Source organism: Acanthisitta chloris, unplaced genomic scaffold (genome assembly GCF_000695815.1).
Source record: "Acanthisitta chloris isolate BGI_N310 unplaced genomic scaffold, ASM69581v1 scaffold23141, whole genome shotgun sequence".
Classification (NCBI taxonomy): domain Eukaryota; kingdom Metazoa; phylum Chordata; class Aves; order Passeriformes; family Acanthisittidae; genus Acanthisitta; species Acanthisitta chloris.
The window spans coordinates 61,682-87,927 of record NW_008657989.1 but is presented as its reverse complement, the minus strand read 5'-3'; the positions used below and the strand labels follow the sequence as shown (position 1 = coordinate 87,927).

Sequence of the window (26,246 nt, the reverse complement as noted above, 5' to 3'; positions counted from 1 at the left end):
CATCCCCGGCGGCGGCGGCCGCGCCTCGGCCGATCGGTGCTCTCTTGAAAAATCGCCACTTTTATTTCATCGCAATTAAAAATGGAGTCCCACTTTTGGGTTTTGTTTGCCGTGGTACAGCGGTTGGGTTTGTCAGGGTAACGTACTCCCTTCTCATCGACCATTTTATGCTGCTTTGGGTTGGTGGGTTGAGCTTTGGTTGGGAGCAGTTTTGGTAAGGTGTTTTCTTGCAGAAACCTGCATTGCTATATTCATGATTGTTTTGCTGCAAAAGGAAATGTCGGGACAAAACTAAAGGCAGGCGAGGGTTTGATTACACTTTTTTGCCGAGCCTAAAGAACCCATCTCTTAGGTATGCTGCTACATTTACAAACTGCGGAGCAGGATCTCTACTCTTGACTTTTTTCCTCTCCCAGGTTGGATTTCAGCTTTCTACTCTCCATGCTTTAGAAAAAGTGGGAGGGTAGCTGCAACTAGCTTTATACTTTGTGGCAGTAGTTTTGTCTGGCTGCTGTTAGCCAGAAAGGCGGCTCCAGGAATCTTAGTTTGTTTTTAAGATGTCTGATTCCTGTGTATTATTCAATGGAAACTTTTTCTTAGAAATATTAACAATTAATTACAAATCACTTTGGCTCACAAGGTCTGCCAGACTGCTTTTGTAAGAGTATTGCTTATTCCAGTGAATCATGGAGAATGCTTAGAATTTCCTTTATGGGTTTGTTTTGAGTTGAACGAGAGAAAAAAAGGCTAGCAGGTGTTGGAGAATTTCTAGAGCACTTTTACCATGACTTCAGTCTGGTGATGTAATGTGTGCAACATCCACTTTGCAGGTGGTGTCTCGTACATGACACCGTTGGCTTTTGTTTAGTTTTTGAGGTGGGAAGGAACAGTGTTTTGAAATATTTTTGCTCAAGCACGTGGCAGCAGAGGTGCATTTCTGGTGTGGTTGTTTTGCCTGTGGATAATGTGGTGGTGTTACATGTGCAGATGCTGCAGAAGGTGATGCCAGTGCACACTGGTAGCTGTACAGCTCGCCAGCTGCACAGGTTGTCAGTCTTCATCTGTAAGACTGTGTCCCAGGTGCCTGACATATCCTTCCTCTGTGCTGCCCAGCTTCCTCAGAAGTTGAGTCTGCCTTTCTGAGAGCTAACCTGAGGGGCTCCTTTATTCTCTCTCCTTGCTTCTATATGACTCAAGTGGTCAAAAACATCCTTGGCTCTTTTGCCAAATTTCCCCCTTCCCCTTTTTTTTCACCCTTCACAACAGAGGTACAACAGGCTTAGACATTTGCGCTAAGTGCCTGGTCAGTACACCTGATCTTTGCCTTGATAGGATCATTGCATCTAGTCATATCTTTCATTTCAGATAATCATAAAGGCTGGAGGAGTAGATGTGGTTGCTAGCTTTATTTTATACCAGCTACTGCCTGTCAGATAATCCCGAGCTGTAAGTTTTGTAAATTGTATTCTCACTAGTCCAAAGCTTTCAATGGTTGACTGAAAGGAGAAACTGCTCCTATCATGCTACAGAGTTGTGAATCTGGCTCTCTCGTGCAAGGAAAAGATTAGATGATGATAATGCATTCCCTCAAGTCTTCAAAACCGATGAATGTGAAACGAAGCTCTGTAGTATAGCCAGGGCCTTGGAGGCAGCTAGCCCATTACTGGACTCAAGATGTTTGTAAGAGGCCGTGTACTTTAGGGTTGCTTGATCACTAAGCAGTTTATGGGGGATGTGGCCTGCTGCAGTGAGTGGTGAGGTTAATAGAGTTCTGCTGTACACAGTCAAGTCTCGATTATTCATGGGAGACTATCTGGGCTGCAGATTAAGTGTGCTGGGTGCAGAGAGGCTCTTCCCTGGGCTGCTTTTGGACCGTGCAGCTGTATGCTGTGACTCATGCTGCCCAGGCTCACCAGTCCTCTGGGTCCCTGGCCTCGCTCTTCTCTCTTGCATTGTCACCATATGATGTTCTAGAGTAATTTGCATGTGTCTGGTATTGTTGGTCTCCTACTCTATCTTTGCCCTGGAAAAGTGGTGAATGATCATAATAACATAACCTGTTTTCTTTCATTAGCGTGACAAGACAGAAGTATGCAGAGATGAAAGCAGCAGATTTAATAATTGAAAATGTCTGTGCAAACCTTGGCTTTGCATCATGATGTCAGTATGACAGTCTAATTACGCAGTCAAATCAGGACCCTGCTTCACTCACAAAGATGTAGTGATTCTGATACTGGGGTTTTTTAAGTCTTCACAGTTCACTGTGTGGTGCATGTATTGTTTCTGCCCCCCATCCATATGCCGTAATGAAACAGAGCTTTTACTTTCCTTTGGGCATCTCTGTGCAGCTCTGACTAGCAGTGCCGTGCAGTAGGGAACTGCCATTACAGCACTCCTTTATGCTGAAAAGTTGTTCCTTTTACGTTTTGATAAATTTCGCTTCAATCCCTGGACAGTTGTCCCTCGAAGTGTCAGTCAGTTTTTGGCATTATGACTGAGAAATGTTGGCTGACTTTTGCCCTGCCTCAAGAGGGCATCTGTTTATGCTTCTTTTTGGTGTGTTTTAATATTCGCATGTTCAGAGCTCAAAATGTGCTCGAAGAGTTCTAGACTCCCGTATGGTAATGGGGAAGGCAGAGAGCATAGCTGCTGACCACATGTGATGGCTTTTCTCCATCTTGCACTGTAATTTCTCAGCATGAATTGGGATGATACCTACACGGAGGATTCACATTCTGTAGGTGTGCCCTCCATTCCTATCTCTTCCATCAGACCAAGCAGGAGTTCTGTATATGATAGATTAATCTTTCTTGACCAAAGTGCACCCATTTTCTGCATTGAATGAGGCGCAGGTCATGGGATAAGGGGGTGTGGGTGGACTAGTTTAACAGTATTGCAGTGCACCGGGAAACTGAGATGCGAAGTTACAGAAAGCTTCATTTCTTAAATTCCCTGTCTTCAGAGTGGTTGAATGATGTTCCTAAAGAACTTTTCCAGCTAATTTTCTGGGTTACTTTTCATAGCCAGATTGGAAAATCTGAGCTGTCATCATGTAAAATTATACCAGCAGCTGCCTGGGATTGTGCACTTAGCCTACTGCCGCCAGCATTCTGATGGCAATAGTTGGTTGCCTTCCTCTGCAGACATAAACAAGTGTGATACTTGGTGGATACTTTGCCCTGATCAGCAAAAGATGGAAAATCCACAGGGTTTGCTTTCAAATTTGAGGCTCTGAGTAGCAAATTCGTTCTCTGTTCCTGCCTTGCTGAGGCTGGACATGTTTACACCATCAGCTCCCGCTGTTTTATCCCTTTATCCTCTAAACTTCTTGCTCTAGTCTCCACATACTGTTGTTTCTGATCCTAAAATTCTTTATCCGTTTTCTTTGCCTCACTTCTATTGTTGGTTTCATTGTTGAGTAGACCCAAGTCCTCTTCCTCTGGTTGGTGGTTGCTATCTTGGCATCTTGCTGCTTCATCCTCTGGTTGTTGTCCCTCTGGTCTCTCCAGCATTAGTGCTGTAAGAAGATGAGAGAAAAGGTGAGGCTGGATCTCCTTATCTGTGCTTTCCACCTTTAACATGGGATTCATTATAGACAGCTAAATTAAACTACAAAAAGCCCACAGCATAGCTGTCTTGAAATCACAGTATACTTTTCCCCCTCCATCATAGGTGAGCTCTTAAACTGCACAAGTGTCAGAGCTGGTGAGTTGGTGGGTTGTCAGGTGGAGCTGATGGCCATTTGTGTGATTTGGAGCACTCTTCACCTGGGTTTCACAAACTAAGAGTGATTTACTTTCAGATATAAATGGTAATGTAGGACAAGCATATGAAGAAGAAAATCAGTCAGCACAACAGTGACTAATGTGTTGCAGGCTGTGACTGGCCAACAATTATGATTTACTAAAAAAAAAATAATTCTATCCTGGAGGTGGGATAGTTAAAGAGGGCCAGAAAATTTGTCAGTGTGGTATTTAATTTATAAATGTATTTTTAGAGCATGAATTGTAGTATATAAGCCTGGATTAATACTTGCTGTCAAATGTTCTCTGCTGCGTATAACATCCAGTTCCAGTTTGGCACTCTAGTGATGTGCAGTATTGGCACCTTCTGATCATTTAGCCTGAGGGAGTCCCATTGATATCAGTGAGACCACCTGTAAAATTAAGCTTCTGTTCTGTTGCAGTGACTGTAAAATTTAGTATCTGTTAATTTACTAAAGAGAAGCAATTTTGCATCATAATTCTAACTGCAGAAATCAATTGAATGCAACTTCCGTTGTCTCTATCAATGCAAATCGGGTTCGAAAAGGCTTTCATGTTAGTTTTAGGATTCTTAAAACTGTGCAGTTGCATATTTCCGGAGCAAATGCAGTTCATGTTCTGCAAATCTTTGCAAATGGAATCGTGTCTATAGTATTGCTGAATAAAATAAATCCTGTCCTTTCATGCAGACAAGTAGATACCCATTTAAGGTTTTTTTTCTATGTTATTTGCTATCAAAATGATTATCGGTGCCCTGAGCATTCTCGGTTCATGTGATTAGGCATTGCTCAAGTGTAGTGCTTTGATGAGTAAGGGTTAGTCTCAATGTTTGTTCTGTTTCACACAAGGAAATACAGTTTTTGAACCGATTGCTTTACTTTGTCTGTACTCATCCCATATCTTTCTCCCAGTGATCTAACAAGTAGTGACAAAACGATTTCTGCTCCTTGGAGACATTTGTACGTTTTCTTCAGCATCGCTTACGCCCTTGCATATTGAGACATCCTTTGATATTAAAGCACTGTCATAACTGGCAAACGTCCACCCTTCTCTGCTTTTCTTCCTGCAGTGTGTGTGAGAGAGAAAAATAGAGGTAAACCTTGCATCCAGCTCAGGGTAAAATACTACAGCTGATCTTCAAGGTGTCTAAATTATAACAGCATTAGTAGGGCATGGGCTTTCTTTAAACAGTTTTGATAGAAATTCAGATAATTTCAAAGAGGCCTCTTGAAGCAGTAATCTAGTCCCTGGAGTGGGTAATTCCATTTTGAAAGCTTGCAGGATTTTGAGTGGAGCGCTGGCATTTCCTGGTAGACTTTAGTGACATTTACCTTGAGAGCATTCACTTCAACCTTTATCTCTTTGTCTCTCAGAGTCAATCAGTCCTCCTTCCCGGGCTTGAGAGGGATATTGCCATTGTTCCTATCTTGAATGCCTGCTGGGAGAGGAGGTAGCTTCTGTCAGAGCTTGGCTGCTCTATACATGGCACTCCCCATCTCCACTTCTGTGCTACTGATGCCCATTTGGGGAGCAGTGTCTCTATATACTGCGCAGATGTCGAAGAGCATTGTGAGGGAGATGCCTATGGAAACTGACAGCTCCGCACTCAGGGGCTACTGTCTTGCAGAGGTGCTGGGTACTGCATCTAATGTTTCCCACTGAATTTCTAACCAGCTTCTTTAACCCTTAGCATGGGAAATAAAATATGATCTGTCACATTGAAACTTGGGAAGGATAGACCAATGACACAAACATCCCTAGACCTGAAAGTATAAGTGGTGCTGATACCACTTCAAGCTATTTTCCTTTCTCTCTTCCATTCTTGTGCTTTTGGACTGGGTCTGATGGCTAGCTGGCTCTCAGTCTGGGTGAGTCCAGCCTGCAGTGTTTACATCTGTGCTTGGCATTGGCACATATACTTCATGCCACAGTTACCTCTTTATTCCCAGATTGAGTTGGAGTTTGCCACTGAAAACTTGCTAGGAAGGGAACATCCGAGTCTGCTTATTGGAATGTCTGTTGAGGCACCAAGGTTAGTTCTTTGTAACAGTTCAAGTTGCTAAAAGCTGTTGGAAAGTTAAAATGAGAGGATTTAATGGTGAAAGTGCTTTTCTGTGAGGATGATTCGTGTGCAGACTAAGCAAGCAACAGCCAATATTTAAAACACATTGAGGCCTGCCAGTCTTGAGATAGTCACTAATCTCAGCATTCACCACGATGGAGGTCACCAGAAAAATCCACCTGATGCTGAGGAGTGTGAAGAGTCTTCCTGGCTTGTGCATGATTGCTTATGGCATGGAGAACCAATTGTTGCCTGACCTGGATAAACCAGCTCAGAGTTCACATGGGAGTATCAGGAGTACTTTGGCATTAGCTGTCCTGGTACTGATACAGGTTCTCTTTGGTATGGTGAATTGGGGATATTTTCAGTTCGATTCTGGCTATTACAGCACAAGCCAGGGCAAGATTTCTCCTATGCAGAGAGGGTCTGTTTACACTAAGCAAAAGCCAAAGCTGGTAATTGAGTTGTTTCTGTGATTGGACGACACATATTAAATGGAAAGAAGCTGGCTAAGTTGGCTAGATGATAACTATACAGATTATGGTGACTTTTACAAGACCATGTGAATTTTCGTGATGGTTTTCAGCAGTGTAGGCAGTTGGTCCAGCTTGGAGCACAGATGGCTGTGTAAGCAAACCACAAAATTATTGTGCACATATAAGTGCCTATCCTTAGTTTGTACAGTTTTGCTCTTGACTTTCTGCCTTACTTTGAAGTGATGGCTGAGCTGGGAGTGGGTGGTTGAATGAGAGCTGCAGATAACTGACTTTATATCACATGCTCGTTGCTGATTTCATAAACAGGCATTAGCTCAGACTGTGCTGTAAGTTAGAAGGTGTTAATGCGGCAGGTATGAGTTAAGCCTTCATGATTTCCATGGCATCTTCCTGCTGTGTGGTTTCTAGCCTTTATTTTCTATTGTGAAGAGATTCCCTTGGAATCCAAGCATGAAGTTAGCATAAGTGAAGTGCATGGAGATGGTTCTAGCACCTGCTGAGCCTTCCGGGAGTGCCATTGTATAAATTCCCAGGTGAGCCGGGGTTTAGCAGCTCCAAATTACCTGAAATCTTTTCTAGGGGAAGGTGATCGCTTCATGTGACTACTCACTTAATAGAATTAGTGACATCTTGCACATGGGGCAGAGCGTGTGAAGGAGCTGGGCTGCTTACGGCTTTGTTCTTCTTAAGTCCCTTCTGAGCATAAATATTGACTGCAGCTTGGTCCTTGGGAGTAGGATTGAGCTCCAGATTGGCACCTCCGTGTCCATATGTAGGTGCTTAGACCTGTAAAGCTATCAGCCAGATTGCCATTACAATGAGTTGTCTGGAGTCAGTGGCTCTGTTACTCACTGGAAGTGGAGTGCTGGCCTTGGCTTCTCTTTAAAAGGATGTGAGAGGAGTCTCATGACTCAGAAGAAAGCCTGTGTTATAGGTGGTTTACCAGATATTGCTGTCTTGTTTTTTCCCTTATCTCCTGGAGAATGACTGGAAGCTTTCATCTTGATCAGTCAGCAAAGATTGCTTAAGAAGTTTTGAAGAGACATCAGTCATCATCAGTGAGTGTTATCAATATAAGCTATGAGCTGAACTGTTTTGAAAGACTTCTCTTACTGTTTGTCAGCTGTTATTTGTTGTTGTTGAACTGAAGGTCCAAGCCTGCCTTTTGCATCCACTTACGAAACGTTCTTTGCGTTCATTGCTTTCTTCTGCTGCATTCAGGCTCTTAGGAAGGTGGTCAGTCGTTTCTTTATTGTCATATTATTTGCACTGATTTAACCAGATATGGGTATGGCAATAATTTTTTGTCATGGCTTGGCATTTTGTATTACATGGTTCAACAGAGCAAACGCATTGGCCAATTAACAACAGCTTTCTGTTTCTCTGTTGTGTTGTTGTTCTGGTGTTCATCTTCTACAGCTGCATTAGTGTTAGTTTAGTAATATTGTATTACTTCAATTAAAATGAAGCTGTGCTGATGGCAGAGGAAATTCAGAAGATTCACGCAGATGATTGGTAGGAAGTAGCCTTCCACAGGAGTGATGCAGCTCTGGGTCAGACTGGCAGAGTGAATTAGCTGTGTAGGGTTGTGAAGAGAGCAGTGCTTGTGGGAAAACAGAGTAGAGGTTAAAGTGCTTGATTTACAAAGTATGTGTCCCACAGGTACCTTTCTGGCAAGGTAATGTGCTGGCAAGTAAAGTGTCCTTGGCATAGATGATGAGATGCTAGAGTAACAGAGGGACCAAGAGCAAGGCATTGTAAGTGTCTTGCAACCGATCTGGTGCCAAGACCTTATATCTTTTTGTTTAATAATTTTTTCCAGATCCATAACAACTTGCTGTTGCCTGACAGTTGTTTTAAGATGACAGTAGGGCTTCCTCCTTGAGCAGCTGCTGAACTTCCCTCTCCTCTGCCCCCAGCCTCACATGTTTAACACCTCCCTTGAGCTTTACCAGCAGTGGCAAGTCTGTGCTGTGAGCTGAAACCTATGCTGACGAGCACGGGAAATAATTATCTGCTTCTGTCCACTGACTGAAAAACTCTGGTGCTTAACACAATGGATAATGTGGGAGCGTGGCGGGGGAAGAGCGAATTTTGCTTTAGGCATCCACATTGAGGACTTGGAACAAATGAGAGCAGTCACGAAACTGAAGCCATGGAATCATTTCATTTAGCTTGCTGGGTGCATCTTTGGTTTTATGATGGATGTGTAAACAGAAGTAAACAACATTCTCCTCCATTGACTTCACCAGAGGGAAGTTCCTCAGGCAGCCGTTGTTTTGCCTCTTCCATTTGGGTCGTGAAACAGGAAGGATGGCCTTCATATACCCCCTTTCTTTTTTATTGAAAGGTAGAAACCAGTTCATGTGAGAGTTTTTTTATTGAAAGAGGTTCATCTCAGATGTCTGTTTCTATTCCTGGCTTGTATTGATGTTTTTAAACCTGAACAGAAAAACTGAGAAAAAGCCAAACAACCCAATCCAGCTTCCTTGCAGTCTTCTGTCATGTTTTCATTTTTGAAGGAAAAATTAATTTTATGGTAGCTCTGTCAAACATAAAACACAACGTTGTTTAAACAATGAGCTGTCTTTGCTCAAATATATGTCCGATTGGAATATTGTATGGTATTTCTAGTTTAGAAGACATTTATGTACTGCTCCTTGCAACTGTTTTCAGAATTACTGTTCCAAATCACTACAGAGGAATATGAGAAGACACTTATTTTTTATATGTGGAAACATAACCTTGAAAGAAGCAACATGCGCTTGTAGTTGCAGCTTGGCAGTCGATGTTGAAGCTGTTCTGCTACACAAAACTGCACAATATCTTGTCTTGTTCTCTTAGGCTGTGAAACCTGTCCTGAAATGGAGAGTTAAGCAGAAGTTCTTTTATTGTTATTTAGGCATTCTTTTAGAAGGGGCTGCTGGGAGAAAGGATGCTGCTCTGATGCCAAGTAATCTTTCATTTTTCCTGAAGTTCAGTTTCATAACTGGTAATTGGAAACCTGTTGAGCTGTTAGCTCCTTGTGAGCAAATTGTATTTAGGCAACAATCCAGCTTGGGACTGCAGGTGTGGATGGGCACTTTGGCCATGTGAATTCCTATTTACTCCCCATTATCATCTCTCTCAACAGCAGTCTTTGAGCTGCTATCATAAAACATTAGGACGATGATTCTAGCTCTGACTCTGAAGAATATCTCAAAATGCATTTCTAATTATGGGAAATACAAGGGCTTGAGAACAAGAATTTTTGAAGTTTTTAAATTCTGTAATAAATGCTCTGTCTCATTTATGGAATGGTGATTAAATAACCCAGAGCACTTTATTGATGGGAAGAGCACTTCACATTTGCTAAAATGTGACTCCCATACTTACCTGAATGTGGTCTCTTTTGCTCCTAAGGCATAGCTGTTGCTGTGAACTGGGAAAGTTGCACAGAAATTGCCATTTGCTGTTTTTCATTTATTCTTTATGCAGGAACATGTGGCATGATTATGCTTGGCAGGAGACATGAGTGGAGAGAAGTCTGCAAGTGATGTTCAGTCCTGCACAGTCTGTTTTGTACAGATAGACCTGCTGGAATTTGAAATGTTAGGCAGAACCAAATGTTGACTTGAGGTTTCTATATGCTTTTCAGGTAGTTGAGTTTTCTGCTTTCTTAAATATGGGGATAATGCAGAAGCAATAGAACTTTCTGCTGAGGCCACTTTTAAGTAGCCATGCTGGGCTTTTCAGTCTGTTGTGGAAATACTGCAGCAGTTTAATCAAGGCCTTCTCTAAATCAGCAGACTTCATAATAGCACGTCTGTGTCAGTGAAAACAGGTGCTTTGACTAGCATGGCTTAAACAGCACTATGGAGCATGGCAACATGACAGAGAGACCTGTTAATTTTCTAGAGTATTTCCTGTGCTGCTGCAGTGGCAGTAGTGAAATGTCAGGTGAGTCCCCAGAAGAGGTGAGTAGAGACCAACTTCTCGTCTTAGTAATGGTATTTTCCAGAGCAAACTCGGTGCCACCATTTAACAATTCAGTGGAGTCTTTTGCGTGGAGTAAGGCTTTTATTCATTCTGTTGCTACCTAGACCTGCTTTTGCTATGGTGATTATGTGACTGGCCAGTTCACACTGTGTAAACAGAAAGAAGATCAGATGAGGGAATGTCTGAATACTTTGTAGTCATCTAATTAATTTGAATGCTGAAGAAGACATCACTGTCCAAAACTAGAAGCTTTTTCTTGCTTATAGTTATGCTGTGTGGGAAATTCTGCAGGTAATTGGCATCTATAAGTTTTCAAGGAGAAACTGGAGATGATCTCATTCCACAGTACTTCCATTGACCACCTAGGAAGGGCAGGGGGGAGGGCGAAATCTGTTGAAAGTTGGATTTACATTAGCTTCTAGGCACCTAGTATATGATTATAATGAAATAATTGTGAACATGGGCTGTGGTGATTTTATTATTTTTTTTTCAGTCACTTTTTTTTGTTGTTGTTGTTGTTGTTGTTGTTGTTGTTGTTGTTGACATAATGATGAGGCTGTAAACTTTTCAGGGAGCTAGAGATCATGTGTTTTTGCACACATAACCAAAAACATGTTCAAAGGCTAATCAAGGAAACACTTTTCTTTTTTAGTCAGTTAACTATGCCAGTATGGATGAACAAGTGCAAGGGCTTTATCCAATTCTAGGCTTTGTCTGTATAGTAACTTTCTCGGCTGTCAACTATAATTATATCTGCAACTGTTAGAACATTTCCTCTCCAAAACAGGGAGATCATAAGTGGATTTTTGGCATGTTCTTTCTTTCCTGCCTCCTTGCAGTGGTGGGAAGGAGTATGTACCAAAATAGATGAATACAGGAAATGCATAAGTGAAAATTGTTCATATTGGTACCTCTGGTATCTTGCTGCACATGTGACTTCTGATGATTTGCCTTTCATGGGCTCAGTTTAACTGGCCTCTCTGAGGTAAATAGCATAAGGATGCTGTAATTGTGAACTATACTTTCAGACATTAAATATGATAAAAGAATGACAGCAAATAAAAACTTTGTAGGGATGCTTGGTGTGGCGTGGTTTGACTTAAATCTGAGTCTGGGAGAATGGATGGGAGAACTCTGACAGATTTTGTTTTGGAGCAGATGACTTATCATTCACTTTTGCTCTTGGCCAGCAACATTATACTCAATAATACACAATAAAAATGTGTAGTAAGATCAGTCATTTGTAGCCAATAAAAAACATCTCAGAACTTGTCTGCTCTTTGTGGGCTTTTTAGAGATCTGAGACAGCCAGTAAGAATATATGTCACATGTATAGAATGAACTTCCAACAGGTCCCTAGGGAAAGCCCCTCTTATCTCTGTTTGCTCCAGCTTGGCAGTTTGTTTTTAGTGACTGAACAAGTCCATATTTTGAAATTAAATAGGCTTCTTTTGCTTTAAAAGAATGGTTTTGGGGAATGTGCTTTGCTTGCAGTTTATAGGCCAGTCCCTGAAGGGAAGGTATTGCAGAAAATTCTTCTTGCAACTGTGTAATTTCTGGCATTAGAAACGGAGACAGAGAAATGAGGTGAGGGATGGGACATCTTCCAGGGAATGGCTGGGGAAAGCTTTATTGTGCTATTTTTGCCTGTTTCTTCTGTGTAAGTAAGTGTTAAGAGCTACAGTAATCTTGAATTTACTGAAGGTAACCTTGAAGATTCCGTTTGTTTGTTTATAGCCTTTTACAAAAACTTGTTGGGAAGGGACAAAACCACTAGCATGGCAAAGATCCATTGTTGTAAGGCATGTGGTTTGTGTATAGCTGCTGTAGAACAGGTGATGATGGGTAGTGTGTCTATTACTGAGAATCTTGAGTAAAAGTAAATGTAGCAGCATAAAACCTATCATTCCACTGCAAATTGTGTTGTATTATTTGTGCTAGCGGTGATGAAAACAGGTTTAAAAACAACGCAACCAAGTGGTGGTTTTTTCCCCCCTGCTTATCAGATAAAAATTTAAAGTCCTAAGGAAAAATCCCATGGATCATGGCAGTCTCTCTCCACAAGGCTCTGCGTACCACTTCTGTAAGTCCTGGAGCTCTGGCTGAGACTGGGGAGCTGCCGGGAGCAGTTTGCTATATTTTGCATGGGGTGAGGCAGCACTTGACCACAGAAGATCCCAAAGCAGCCTATTAGTGTTTGAATGCATCCATACAGAGGTTAAAAGGCAGCCTGCCAGCCCTGTTGGAGCAGCACCTTCTGGTGTAGTGAAGGAATTAGCAAGACAGAATTACAGAGGAGAAATATCTGTAATACTTGAGTAAGCATCTAAAATGTTCATATAGAAACTCCAAGAGAAAACTTCCAGTTCTTTTCTGTCCCAGCTACAGCAGAGCAGCTGGCAATGGGAGTCATAGATAGTCTGTGGTACTTTGGTGAGGGACCAGAAAATGTCATTGGTCCATAAATGCAGAACATTTTTTTTGCAGAATATTTTTTGTGTAGAAGCTGATATTGTTGCTGAGAGATAATTGAAATAAACTGTTCTTTGTGCAAGGATATAGCAAAAGCTGCTACTTTGCTGATAAAAGACCACGTGGCATTTGGGTTTTTAACCTGTCTGTGCTACAGAACTGTTTGGTTTGTGAAATGTATCTATCCAGGAGATCAGCAATGGTGATACAGTATGTATTTGCCTAAGCAGTGTAATGAAGGCCCTCCTTTCTGTGCTAGGAACATAAGCTGTTTGTCTTGCTTTTCAAAGTCCTCTGCTTCCTCCTTCTCTCCCTAGTGGTGTCTCTTGCTCAGTCCCAAAGAAAAGATCAATTCTTGCCTCTCCCTGTGATTGTGAAGCTGGGCTGTATTGCCTCCTTGTTTTTCAAACAAACATCTCCGTGTGTTCTCTCTGTGTTGCCTCTCAGGCTTCAAAGCAACCCTGCAGAAACATTCACAGAGCTTTCTCCTTGCTTCTTAAGGCCTTCAAAAGGTATCTGCAAATGCTTGAGGAGAGCTAGTCCTTCTGAGATGCTTTAGCTTTGAGTATTAAACAGACTGTAATGTCATTTTGTTTCTTTATTCCTGCATTTCTGTATCTCCTTTCACATGCTAACTCTTTTTGACAAATGCTGCTTTTTGCACTGACCCAGAGCGAGTGCTTGTGGCCCTTCAGTAATACGGGTCATGAGTAAGAGCTCGTGTACATATTTGTCACCGTGTTTAAAGAAGTATTGCAGTAAACAGGCCATTAAGGAATTAATGTATCTGTTTCATTTTCCACAGAAGCCCCTTGTGCTACTCCACTGATCTGTAGCTTTGGAAGGCCGGTGGACCTGGAGAAGGATGACTACCAGAAGGTTATATGCAACAACGAGCATTGTCCATACAGTACTTGGATGCACCTTCAGTGTTTCTACGAGTGGGAAAGCAGCATCCTTGTCCAGTTCAATTGCATTGGCAGAGCCAGGAGCTGGAACGAAAAGCAGTGTCGCCAAAACATGTGGACCAAGAAGGGTTATGACCTGGCTTTTCGCTTTTGCTCCTGTCGGTGTGGGCAGGGTCATTTAAAGAAGGACACTGACTGGTACCAGGTGAAGCGAATGCAGGATGATAAGAAGAAGAAATCAGTGTTGGAGAAGAGTACAGGAAGGTCAATGGCAGAGTCAGCAGAGGAGGCCAAGAAGGGCAGGCCGGCCAACAAGCCACAGAAAGGCTTGAGTAATGACCTCCAGCGAAGGCACTCGATGGACAGGCAGAACTCCCAAGAGAAGGGTGTCATGGGTGGCAGCTATGCTGTTCGTTCACCTTGTGTCTCTCCTGGCCAGTCCCCACCCACTGGCTACTCTATTCTTGCCCCCACGCATTTCAGTGGCCCTCGTTCCTCACGATACTTAGGAGAGTTTTTGAAGAATGCCATTCACCTGGAGCCCCATAAGAAGAACATGGCTGGTGGGGGCATGTTCAGGAATGCGCACTTTGATTATGGCGCAGCTGGCTTGCAAGCACATAGATCAGGACACTTTGATGCTCCTGTGCAGTTTTTGAGAAGGCTTGATCTGTCTGAGCTGCTCACACACATCCCCAGGCATAAATTGAATACTTTCCATGTGCGGATGGAAGATGATGCCCAGGTGGGCCAAGGGGAGGACCTTCGAAAGTTCATCCTTGCTGCTCTCAGTGCCAGCCACAGAAATGTTGTAAACTGTGCGCTATGCCACAGGGCACTGCCAGTGTTTGAACAGTTTCCGCTGGTGGATGGGACCCTGTTCCTTAGCCCATCGAGACATGATGAGATTGAATATGATGTTCCCTGTCACCTTCAAGGTACAGGTTGTCTGTCAGTCATGCTAGGTTTCATTAAACAATGGAATTGCCTTCTGTGCCCTGTCCCCTCCATCATAGATTTTCATCCCGATTCTGCATTTTTAAGCAGTTTGTAAAGCTTGAAATCGTGTCCGAAATACTCACATGGATCAGATTGAAACACTTAGAAGGAATTACAAAAAAGCAAATGTTGTGTAGAAAGATTCATGCCTTGTGTTTGGGTTTACAACTGAGAGATTTCACATCAGATTTCTAGGTAGACCATGGGAAGGTTTTCCAGCCAGTCTGTTCTGCAGCGTGTGCATGATCATTGGTGTTGTGAGCTTTACTCCAAGATATACATCAACCTTTTAAACAAGCTTTTTAATTTAAGCATGCTGTGTGCTGCAGCGTGGGTGAAAGTTGTATTTGTACCACTGGTGAGGTGACATGCCTCTCATCAGCTTTCAGACTAGAGAATATCAGTTTTGTTTGATGTCAAACTATTATTTTTTTTAATATGGAAAAGACTATATTCTGGCCTATGTTAACACTGGCTTGGAGAGATTGGAGGCAGTAAAAGTAAGCTTTTAATATGGTGGGTGGAAGCAGCAGTAGTGTAGTGAGGGTTTTATCCTTACTTTCAAACTCCCACCTGTTTGAACTGCATCCTGATCATGTCCCAGCTCTGAGACGAGTTGAGACCAATGTGTTTCTCTTCTCCTCAGAAATGAATATGGGCTAGCATGAGCTTCAGCTCTTCCTGAAAGCTGTGGCCCAGACTGAGTGATAGGGTGGTACATGGCAAGACATGCTTGTCCTGCAGTCTGTTGGCAGCCAGCATAGCTAAAATAAATCAGAGAAAGTATTCATAGGTTGGCAGTCAACAGCATAGAATTATATGTTCAGAAGTGTGTTGGTAAGGCATTAACGAGAGTGATTTTAACATTAAAGTTTCTCACCTTTCAATAAAATTTGTTATATCCCATGCATGGTCATAATATGTGTTATGTAACATTCCTTTGCTCAACAGACTTTGTATTTTCTTTTTTTCCTTTCCTTAAGTCACTGTGCACTAAGTCACTAAACTGTATTCATGCTAACATTATTGTTTCTGTCTGGCCTAATGTACTTTAAGGAGAAAAAGCAATAGGCAAATATACAAGCTGAAAAAGTTCCAGGATGAGCAGAATATACGTGAGATAACAATGCTTATTTGCTTTGATGGGGAGTCACACACAATGTGCTTGTGATTTTTATCAGTACTTATAGCTGGTTTAGTAATAATGAACCTCCTTGTTTGTTAACATTTGCCACTAAGAATGAAACTTTGTGAAATTTTATTTTTTAAATTAATTGCTCCTTAACCAGTGGATAATATATATCTGAAAAAATTGCTCAGACAAGTTGCTGTGAATAATTAATTGTTAGCATTTTTTACCTCCTTGTCCTGGGTAAAATGGTTTATTATCAGAAATACTCTTTGAAATTAAATTAATCTGTAGGGTGCTTTTCCAGGCTGTTCTTTTCTTTTCAGTACAGGAAATCACTTCTTTTATTTCAGGCATGTTTAAGATATCAGGTGCATCATTTCCTACATAAGAAAGATCCTGAAAATTAAGCGTTGGGGGAATGCAGTATTTTAATGTGCAGAACTTCAGATGAGGAAAGTTACGTATCTTCCTGCACATCACAACTTCTGTGCGTGAAATTATTTGAACATCACCAAACTCAAGTGTTCGCTTTAGGAACAAAGTTTATTATATTTGGACTTTAGTCTCATCCCATCATGTTTTCCAGAGCTGAATATGCCAATGTGGTGTAACTCAATTTTTACCAGCTCATACAAGCAAGTTTATTTGGTATATATTTTAAGAAGAGTCTGTTTTTAATTCTTATTTTTGTAGAATAGTTGGCTTAAAAAACGAAACACGTTAAACCCCAAACTATTACTTTTGGAAGTGTCTGATATGGACTAATAATGAATTATTACTATTTTGTTCCCATTTATCTAGAAGAGGTACAAGATCTGTGTCTGTTAAATTACACTTTGTGATGTGTTCATTACTTTGGTGCTAAAGAGGACAAATTGCAATCCAAAATGAACACTTATTGCACACAGACCTGTTTTGTTGTAGATCTGTAACTGCACTACTGCTTAGCTTTGTCTTGTATAGCAGTGCAAAGTATGGTATGTTACAGAGTTAGTACTCTGTGTCAGCCCAGTTCTGCAGGTCAATTCAGTCACTACAAATCAGGCATATCTACATGCCAGACCTTTGTAATTTGTGTAGGGCTTTTTGGGGTTTTTTTGTGGAATTTTATCTCAATTTTGCTTTGGTGAGTTTAGTCATGTGTATGTAGTGAGAATATTTGATTTACATGTTTGAGCCACTTGATTTTTATTTAAGTAAATATGACTCAGGTTTTGAAAGTCATTGTCCTTACAGAGCCTAAGGTCATGATAGAGCCCGATATATTCATAGTTCTGAACAGCATATTAAAGTCTGAATGTGTAATATATAATGTTTTTAGATATACTTACTGTTAATGAGCAGTCAGAAGAAAATACATGAATGAAAATTGCTCTTCTGACTGTTGCTTTTTTCTGCAGTAATGTTAGGTCCTTAGTTCCATCTTTGCTGGAAGATTCTGGTGAATTGTTAAATGAATGTGTACCAAGTTTGCTAATAAGCGTCAGCACTTCTTTTGTCAGGTGGGGATGAAGCTAGGACGCAATCCTGGTTTTGGAAACACTGCTGCTGATCTTATAGCTTAACCTGGCATCTGTTCTTGGAGATTTAGCTATTCCTTTTATAAAACACATTGCTAAGATCTACCAGCAAATGGAGGAAGGCAGAGTGGGCAGGGTGATGACTAATTCCTGAGTTCTGCATCCATGGAAAATATCTTCAGTCAAGCCCTATATGTTTCCCATCGAGAAGCATTTTTTAACTTCATCATTCATCTTTACAAAGGAAAAAAAATGTGAATAAGGTGTGATTTGTATCACTAAAGGTCAGATAACACATTGCAAAAAATGTCTTTTAATTTTCTGTTCTAGTCTCCTTAAGCAGTGTCTTTCCTGTCCACAGGAAGGCTTATGCACCTCTATGCTGTTTGCGTAGACTGCTTAGAAGGGGTTCACAAAATTATCTGCATTAAGTGCAAGTCCCGATGGGATGGAAGCTGGCATCAGCTGGGAACTATGTATACCTACGATATTCTGGCAGCATCTCCCTGTTGTCAGGTTAGTACCACATGTAAATATGACTCATAAGGTGAAATTCCAACTGATGATAAATAAAGCCGAGGTTTGTGTATCTCTTCTCCCTTTCCTTCTACCATCCTTTTTTCCCAGCCCTATCTATGAGTGCAATACAAGAAAGCTGACTGAGTCCCTGTCCCTTTGTCTTAAGGGTTACATCAGCCTATAGTTAGATAAGTCATTGCAATGGTCAGTGGTTAATGCTTGTGTTTTAAATAAAGCCCCTTTAAATGCATTTGTAATTTAATCTGATGCTTGACCACTAGCATCAAATATAATTCCACATTTTGAGCAGATATTTTATCTTTTCAGGTTTTTTAGTTCATAAGTTGTGTTTTATCATAAGATAATTATAGCAATAAAAAGCACCAAGTGAAGGGAAAGGTCTAAAGTGTTTTTGTGCTTGGACATTACCCAGCTCTTCTTAATCTTCATTGTGGCTGGCTCTGGTGATGGTACTCCATCCACCACAACCTGAAGCAACTTAACTTTTCATTGAATGCTTACCTAATCTATACCTTGAGTGGAGAAGATCCAAGGCCTGGGGTTACTCCAAAGTAGACATGTGCCTGAGGCAGCTGGATTGTCAGCATTCGAAAGAATTGTCCAAGTGAGTCCATGTGGTGGATAGAGCACTTCTGCTGTGTAGGTAGGGGTAGACAGCTATGAAAAAGCATTTGGCTGGGAATGACTCTGTGGTCCTCTCTAGATGCTCAAAACTGGGCTGTTGCCTGTGGACACAGTGGTGTTACTAGGTTAGGACAGGAGCCTTGCAGAGATGCACCCAAAGTGTGATTATTTCATAGTAATATGTGGTTGTAATCTAAAATACTGTTTTTTCAACGTGTGAAATGCCAGTTTAATTTAAATTTCATGTATTTATCAAAACGTGTTGCTCAAAAGACAAGTGGTGCTGCTGCTGCTGGTTAAGACGAAATTAATAACATTTGTCGCTACAGACATATATTACCTCTGAATTTAGTGTCTCTGGGGACTGTAGCTGTTTTTTAAAAAATCTTCTAAAGATAAAACACTGATGCTGAATTACTGTCTTCGTAAAAGTCAGCAACCTTAAATCTGAATTGCTTCTGTTGAATGTACAAGAATGTACAGTTATACAAGAGCCTTAATTACATGATTAATGGACAATATGACAGTACATGGTATCAGAACCGACTGAAATCGTTAGCTGCAGTGACTGTGATTGCCAGATAATAGGCATTATTGCTTCACCATGGTTGGTACAGATCATTCTGTGCATGCAGTGGAATGACATTTAAATATGGTATGTAATTTATCTCCAAATTGCCTTGCTGACATTATTTTGAATAATTTTGTACCTTATTTCAAAATATTAAATGATACATCACAAATTTACATGTAGGATAATGAACTGCAGCCATTGTCAGGTTACTAACACTTAGCTGATCTGCTGGACAGTGGCAATGGAGAAAATGACACTGGTTAAGAAATGCATAAAAATTCACATCCTAGTAAATTGTTTCTTAGAATTTCTGCTTCTCAAGCAGAGCAGATGGCTGTGAAGCTGATGGTTTGGTTTGTGTTTGAGTCTGGTCTCAAAGGGATAGTCCTTTAATAATTTTCTCCTCTCCTCATCCCAGAAAAATCCCTTAAATCAAGATGGCCCAAATACAATAGTTTTTTGTTCTTTTCAGTGAAGAGCTGAAGCTTTCATTAGCGTATTGGGCTGTGAGGGTGAGCTATGGTACAGCTCAGGCCCTTGCTGCTCATTTGCCACCTTTACTCTTAAACTCCTTTACAGTCTCAAATCTCTTCTGCTTCTCTTGAGAGAGTATTCCAAATGGCCTGCTCAGCTTTCATGCTCCTTGTTGTTTTCTCTACATCAGATGGGCTGTGTTTATCAGATAGATTTCTTCTGCCAAGACTGGCTTTTTTGTAACAGCTGAACTTCAATAGCTCTGTCCTCACCTTTGACCTTCATTTGTTTCTTATATCAACCCAGTGAATGTTGATTCTTTCTCAGTTGTATGTTGTAGAATAGTTTGTGTGTTTGAACTGATGATTAGTTTGTATCACTTGATACATATTATAAATGTTTAAAAGGATACTTAAAGTGACACAATACCTTGTTGTGATGATAAAGTAGTTCAAGTTATACATTTGTTAAGCCAGATTAAAATTCTGATACGTTTCATAGACAGATGATGTTCAAACGTCAACCTGAACGGTTGAATTGCATGGCACAAATGTAAAATTGCTCTCTTTGCTTCTGGGCTTCATTAATGATTTATTGACAGTGCACTTCTTGTGCTGGGGATTGAGGAATTGGTTCAGAGATTATGCAACACAAAACAATCATTTGCATATATAAACCTTGAAATTTGCTACCTCCCATCAGTCAAGAGTGGGAGGTAACCTGCTCCCCCGAATTTGGTGGTGGTGTTTTATGTGAAAGGCATGCTGTATGCCTGTGAATCACCAGCCCAGGTGAGGATTGTCCTTAGCAGCAGATCCCATTACTCCCAGTTTCCTGACTGATCCCTTCTCCTGCCGGCGAGAGCAGGGGGCTGCCTCTCACATCTTCTTTTCCAGAGGTGAGGAGCTGAGGCAAGTTTGGTTATTTCAAAAGGGATTTTTTGTTTGTTTCTTTGTTTTTTTTACAGGCTCGACTGAACTGTAAGCACTGTGGGAAGCCAGTAATAGATGTACGGATTGGCATGCAGTATTTCTCCGAATACAGTAACGTCCAGCAGTGTCCTCACTGTGGAAATCTAGACTACCACTTCGTGAAGCCATTTTCTTCATTTAAAGTTTTGGAGGCTTATTGACGAAAGCTTTGCTTTAGTAATAGCTATTTTATGGGGTATTTCAACTTTATTACATATCTTTTTATAGGATTCATTCTGTGATGAAATTTAATTTCTTTTCTAACTGAAAGAGCAGCTTCTTTGTCTGTGTACATATTAATATGTATATATACATGTCGTTAAAACCAGAATCCTCCTGACAAGATCTCTGTGAAGGTTGGAGGCAAGCCAATTTAATGGCCTTTGAATATATCCCGAGTGTGGGGTAAAGTTCAGCTAAAAATTATTTGGGTTTATTTTTTTGTATACTTGTAATACAGTTTATAGGAAGAGTGTGGGGAGACATACAGGACAAGAGAAATATATCCAGTTGGAAAATGGGTAATTGTGTAGGGTTGTTGTCCCTCCAGCTTGGTGGAAATGGGAAATCCTTGGAAAGAAACCATTCTGTTACTGTTTAATTCATTCAGCCTTTCACATTGGTTCCCATGGGTGCAGGAACTGGCCCCACACTGCCAGTCCCCCTCAGCAGGCTTTCTTTCAGATTTCCCAAGATGGGGTAAACTTAGGTATCATGACAAATGAATGTAAATGTAAGCTAGAAAATGCAATCTTGAATGAATATTTTTTGGCATAACGTCTTCCTGCCGTGTGCATTTGGTGTGTGTTGCCCTCACTGACAGCAATAGTGCTGCTTCCAATGTGGCTGTCATGTGCCCAGCTGGGTCACCTGCTCATACCAAAACAAGCTGGAGATCTTAAAATGCTTTATTTAAAGGTGTTTCTTCACAGACATTTTAGGGAAGGAACTGGCTGAGCTGAATGGGGATGTGTTTGTATGTGCCTGCTGGGGCTGAGGCTTTACTGCCTGCTACAGACTGGTGTCACCATGAAATGGGATCTAGGCCCTCAGACTTCTAAGGAGCTGAGAGGTACTGAGTTCAAAACATGGTATCACTTTTTAAAACAATTATTTGCTGCACCTTCATCTTTCAAAATTGTGCTCAGTCTAGGATCTGAAAACTTGGAGACATTTTAAGGAAGCAAACTTAGCATATTTACTTTCTACAGGCCTCTGTGCTGTACGTAATAGACTGCATTAGGCAGTGAATTTGTATCAGAGGGCTTGGCCCTGTAGACTCTGCAGTTGTTGTTTCTTGATTCCCATTTCTCCCTCCCTTAAATAAAATTTTTAAAATAGGTCATTAACATTCTGCTTGGTTTATCAAACCACTTGAGATTTAGGGGAGGTTTGGTTGGTTTTTTTTTTCTTTTCTCCATAGTGTATTTATGGAGTGTTTGTCCACTTGAGAAGTGTGGCTTTTGTTTCTGTTTACAAGGTGGGATTATTTTTGTTACTTCTGAAGCTGTTTTTGTTTATCCAAATTAGAATCTTTTTAAAGAGTTTATCTGTTGAAGTCATTGTCTCAATGTACCCCTGATACTCTGCCACCCTGGGAAAGGAAACAAGAGTCAGAAGCCAAAAAAAGTGTTTTTTCATACGTTGGACTGAGAGTTATGCTTTCTGCTCAGTTAAGAAATTAACTTGCACGTAGAACTCAAGCTGAATATCCATGTTTCTTTGTGTGTAAAAATGACAAGTTTACAGTTTCATTTCCTGGCTGTCTTCACTGCAGAATTAGCTCCTTTTAGCATTAGCTACTCTTCGAATAAGACTCAAGCTGCACAGAGGGCTTATGTTGGCACAGGTGACTTAGTGCTGACTTGAATGGTAATGTCCTTAGAAGCCACCCAGCTCACAGGATCCACTGCTGGTCTGATGTTAGCAGGCTGTGGTAGCCTTCAGCAGTGGTGCTCCTCTCCTGTGCTCCTAGGCTTGTTTTTGGGTCTGGAGCACATACTTGGGGTTTTGTGCAGTTGTCTCCTGATTGTGACAGTTTTGGGAAAACCTGTTTCTTCAAGGAAAATTATGGGAAAAACTTTGAGAGGCTTCTAACACTGTCCTTTCATGGCTACCACAAAGTTGCACCAAGCCCAGTTGCAGTGAGACCAGGCCTGAGCTGGTCTGGGCATACCTGAGCTGGAAGAATTTTTCTGGCAGATAAAACTGGATTAGCTATGCAGTGCAGACTTCCGTTATGGAGAGCAATCAAATTATATTTTTGATTAACTCCTCAAGGAGGATGAGCCCTTCAGCTTTGATGGTATGTTGAGTTGGGGTGGCTAACAAGGTCAGAGTTGTGTTGCCTGGCAGTACCATGAGAACCAGATCAGACAGACAATGGCTAGACTGTCCCAGTGGCCTGAAATAATGCAGCAAAAGCAAAGCTCCTGTAATGAGAAAAATTAAAGTATGCATCTCTTACTGTTGCATTTGGTCTTGAGTGCCAGTCACTCACACCACAAGTCTGAAGTGTTAATTCCCACATAGGCTACATGACACATTGTGTGCCCACTTTTTCATGCACTGGCAAGGGGAGGTGTCATTATGCAGTGCATATGTTAGGGGAGAACGGGAATCTGGAGTCCTTCTAGATACTTGTTCACTTGCTTTAGTTGTTGAATTTATAATTCTGTCCTTTAAGTTCTTAGATGCCTCTCTAGACATGTATGTGTGACAATCGAGAATGAGTAGATGTGGCAAAAAGGGAATTTGGCCAGCTTTATAAACACAAGTGTATGAGAGATTGTACAGTATGTCAAAGTCAAAAACAGGAATGGAGCAGACTGAGAAAATGGTAAGGGGAAAGCATATTCAAAGTCTTTCCAATGACAAGGAGTTATGTACAAATCTGTCCAAGAAAAGGTAATTTCTCCATCAGCTTTTCCTTTTAATTACACTGTTGAGTCTTACGTACTGCTTGAGGAAATGCCTATTTTCTTGAAAAATGCATCTCTCAACTGTAGTCTAGCAGCACACATAGCACTGTAATAATGATCCTCAGTGAAAACCAGCTGAGCTACAGAAAGATTCCTCTGAACTTTCACTCCAAGGTAAATTGTCCCTAATTTGTAGAGGCTTTCCCTGCTTCTTGCTGGTACTGAAAGCTGCTCTTGGGTTACTGCAAAATGCAGTATTTTCTGTAACATGCATCAGTCAGTCAGCTCCTGCCTTTAGCCATGAGTTTCAGCTGGGCTTCGCATAACTAGAAGGGAAGATGTAACTTCTTTGGGATCTAATGGCTACTTTGGAGGTTAAACTGGACTGCAGTTGCTTTGCTTTCTGTCTTGACAAGCACTGGAAGTAGTCATGAGCTTATAAATGTGTCAAAAGGGAAGATACTACCCTAGCTAGGGAGCTGCTTGCTTTGCTTGTTCGGCTAAAGCTTATTCTTCAGTACCTTTCATTTTTCTGATGCTGTGTGTTCTCTTTAATCTGACCTGTGGTCAGATTAAATTTGCCTGAAATATGTTTTGTAAACAAGACTGCAGTCCTCTGGATTTGGAGGTTCATTCTACTCTTCTTAAGTGCACGATACTCCTTGTGATAGTAATAGGAGTTGCATGTGCAAATGCTTTTCTTTCCAATAGGTAACTCTGCTTTCCATAGGAAAGGCTTGATTTAGATAGACTTCATATTTTGGGTGTGTAAAAATTAATTCATCAGTAGGATGTTTACAAGTAAATTCTGATAACCATAACTAACACAATGGACATCTTTTACATGCTGATGTGTAATTTGACATCTACCAAGGTGAACAGCCTGAAATTGTTGTTCCTTCTAGTGTTGTGGAGTCACTAAAACTACAGTGTTCTGTAGCCAGCCCATAGACTATCTGGTAGTCTATTTGCATTAACATCTCCAGTAGTGAGCAGTGTATTCATAACAACTTTAATTGGGAAAATAGGGAATATTCCTACAAGGGAGGCATCTAACCCAATTCTTTTTTTCTTTTTATTTTTCATCCCCCGTGTACTCTGCCTGTTGCTCTACCAGGTAACTGAGGACAAATGTTGTAAGGCCACTGGTGAGAAAACCCCCCAAAAATGTACTTGTCCATAAAGGTTTCTTGTTGAGACATTCTTGGATTGCACTTTTGCAGATGGAAGAATATGTACATAGCAAATGAATGTTGATGAAATTAAAATAATTGGTTATGATATCATTTGCGTGTGTTGTTAGAGAATATTTTGTTGTGACTTCTCTGTATTAAAAAGTAATAAATACCAGACAGCTAACAGTGCCTGTTCTTCTTTCCTCATTGTACTCTGGACTACTTTCTTACACCTGCTCTTTATAGAATTGCTCTAGTTGCCTTAAGTTTAAAGGGCACAGTAAAACTAGGGTTTTGGTGTCAGTTAAGATGAAGCTTTGTTGTAGTAGTTTTGAAGACTGCTGTACTAAAAGGGGGGTGGGGGTGGTGAGGGGTGATGTGTTGCTTGGCTAAACTGAAGTCCAGTTCACTTTGTTGACATTGGCAACACCTCCTCTATGTAGCATAGCATGTCCTGTGGGTGCTGAGCCAGCTGTTGGCAGTGGGGCTGAATAGAGGATGGAGTGCTGAATCTTCACTTCTGGTTGAGTCTGTAAATGGAACTATGCCCTCTGGTGCCTGTGAAATATCAGAAGGGCTTCTGGAGGAGAGGACACTATACAGTAGCACTAGGGCAAAAGGGTTTCCCTTGTTACAACTGAATGCTTCATGTCTGAAACCCAGTTGCAAGGGAGGGGCCTCAAATCTTTGCTTCCTGTGTAAGGTTTTTCAATAGTCTGAATCATGCATTTTAGCAAACCTTGCTCCATATGCTTACAGCATGATTTTTCTGCCATTGAATATTACCACAAAGAGGTTCAGGAAGAATATAAATGATCAAGGCCATCTGGACATATAAAAGGTAAGGCAAATTGTGCTGAGAGGAAAGGAGGACCACAGCTCAGGAGAGATGAAGTATGATTTGGAGATTTGGAAACACTCTCTAAAGAGCCAGCTGTAGATGTGCAGGTTTAATTTTGGAAGCAGATACTGTGTCTGGTTTGAATAACCTTGAAACTGAAAACCTGTGTGTTAATTGTGAAAAGCACTCTGGATAGCTGCCTCTTAAAATATGAATATCTGTTCATGAGGTGGAAATGTAAATAAGCTGTCATCAGCTAATTGCAAGTGAGTGCAGTGATTCCATATTGATGTTTTGCTGAAAGGATCTTAGGTCATGGTTTAAGCCTTAAATCTATGTGGGAAAACTGAATGAGAACTAATATTTTGGGGAGACTGTTTGCCTAGCTGCATTCTTTACTGCTTTTGGTACTGAGTGCTAAATTGCAGAACTTCAGGTTTGATCTGCTGGGGTACTTACTGTGTTGCTAAAAGAAACTGAGCAGCATTGTGAGAATGTGGAGGAACAAAAAAGTCACCGGAAAAAAAAGCTTTTCAAGCTGTTACATGATACAGTATGTAGTTAAAACAGGGGTGGCACAGCCTAGCTGCATTCTTTACTGCTTTTGGTACTGAGTGCTAAATTGCAGAACTTCAGGTTTGATCTGCTGGGGTACTTACTGTGTTGCTAAAAGAAACTGAGCAGCATTGTGAGAATGTGGAGGAACAAAAAAGTCACCGGAAAAAAAAGCTTTTCAAGCTGTTACATGATACAGTATGTAGTTAAAACAGGGGTGGCACAGGCAGGTTAGGAGC

At 41.0% G+C, this 26,246-nt stretch overlaps 1 protein-coding gene across 1 annotated transcript; it reads left to right on the top strand.

Moving 5' to 3' along the window:
- Positions 1–5,981: 5,981 nt before the first annotated feature.
- On the top strand, positions 5,982–20,676 carry HECA (headcase homolog (Drosophila)). The gene is made up of 4 exons (XM_009084950.1): positions 5,982–6,168; positions 13,579–14,619; positions 17,694–17,848; positions 20,512–20,676. The coding sequence occupies exons 1-4, from the start codon at positions 5,982–5,984 to the stop codon at positions 20,674–20,676; spliced, it is 1,548 nt and encodes a 515-aa protein (XP_009083198.1).
- The last annotated feature ends 5,570 nt before the right edge of the window (positions 20,677–26,246 follow it).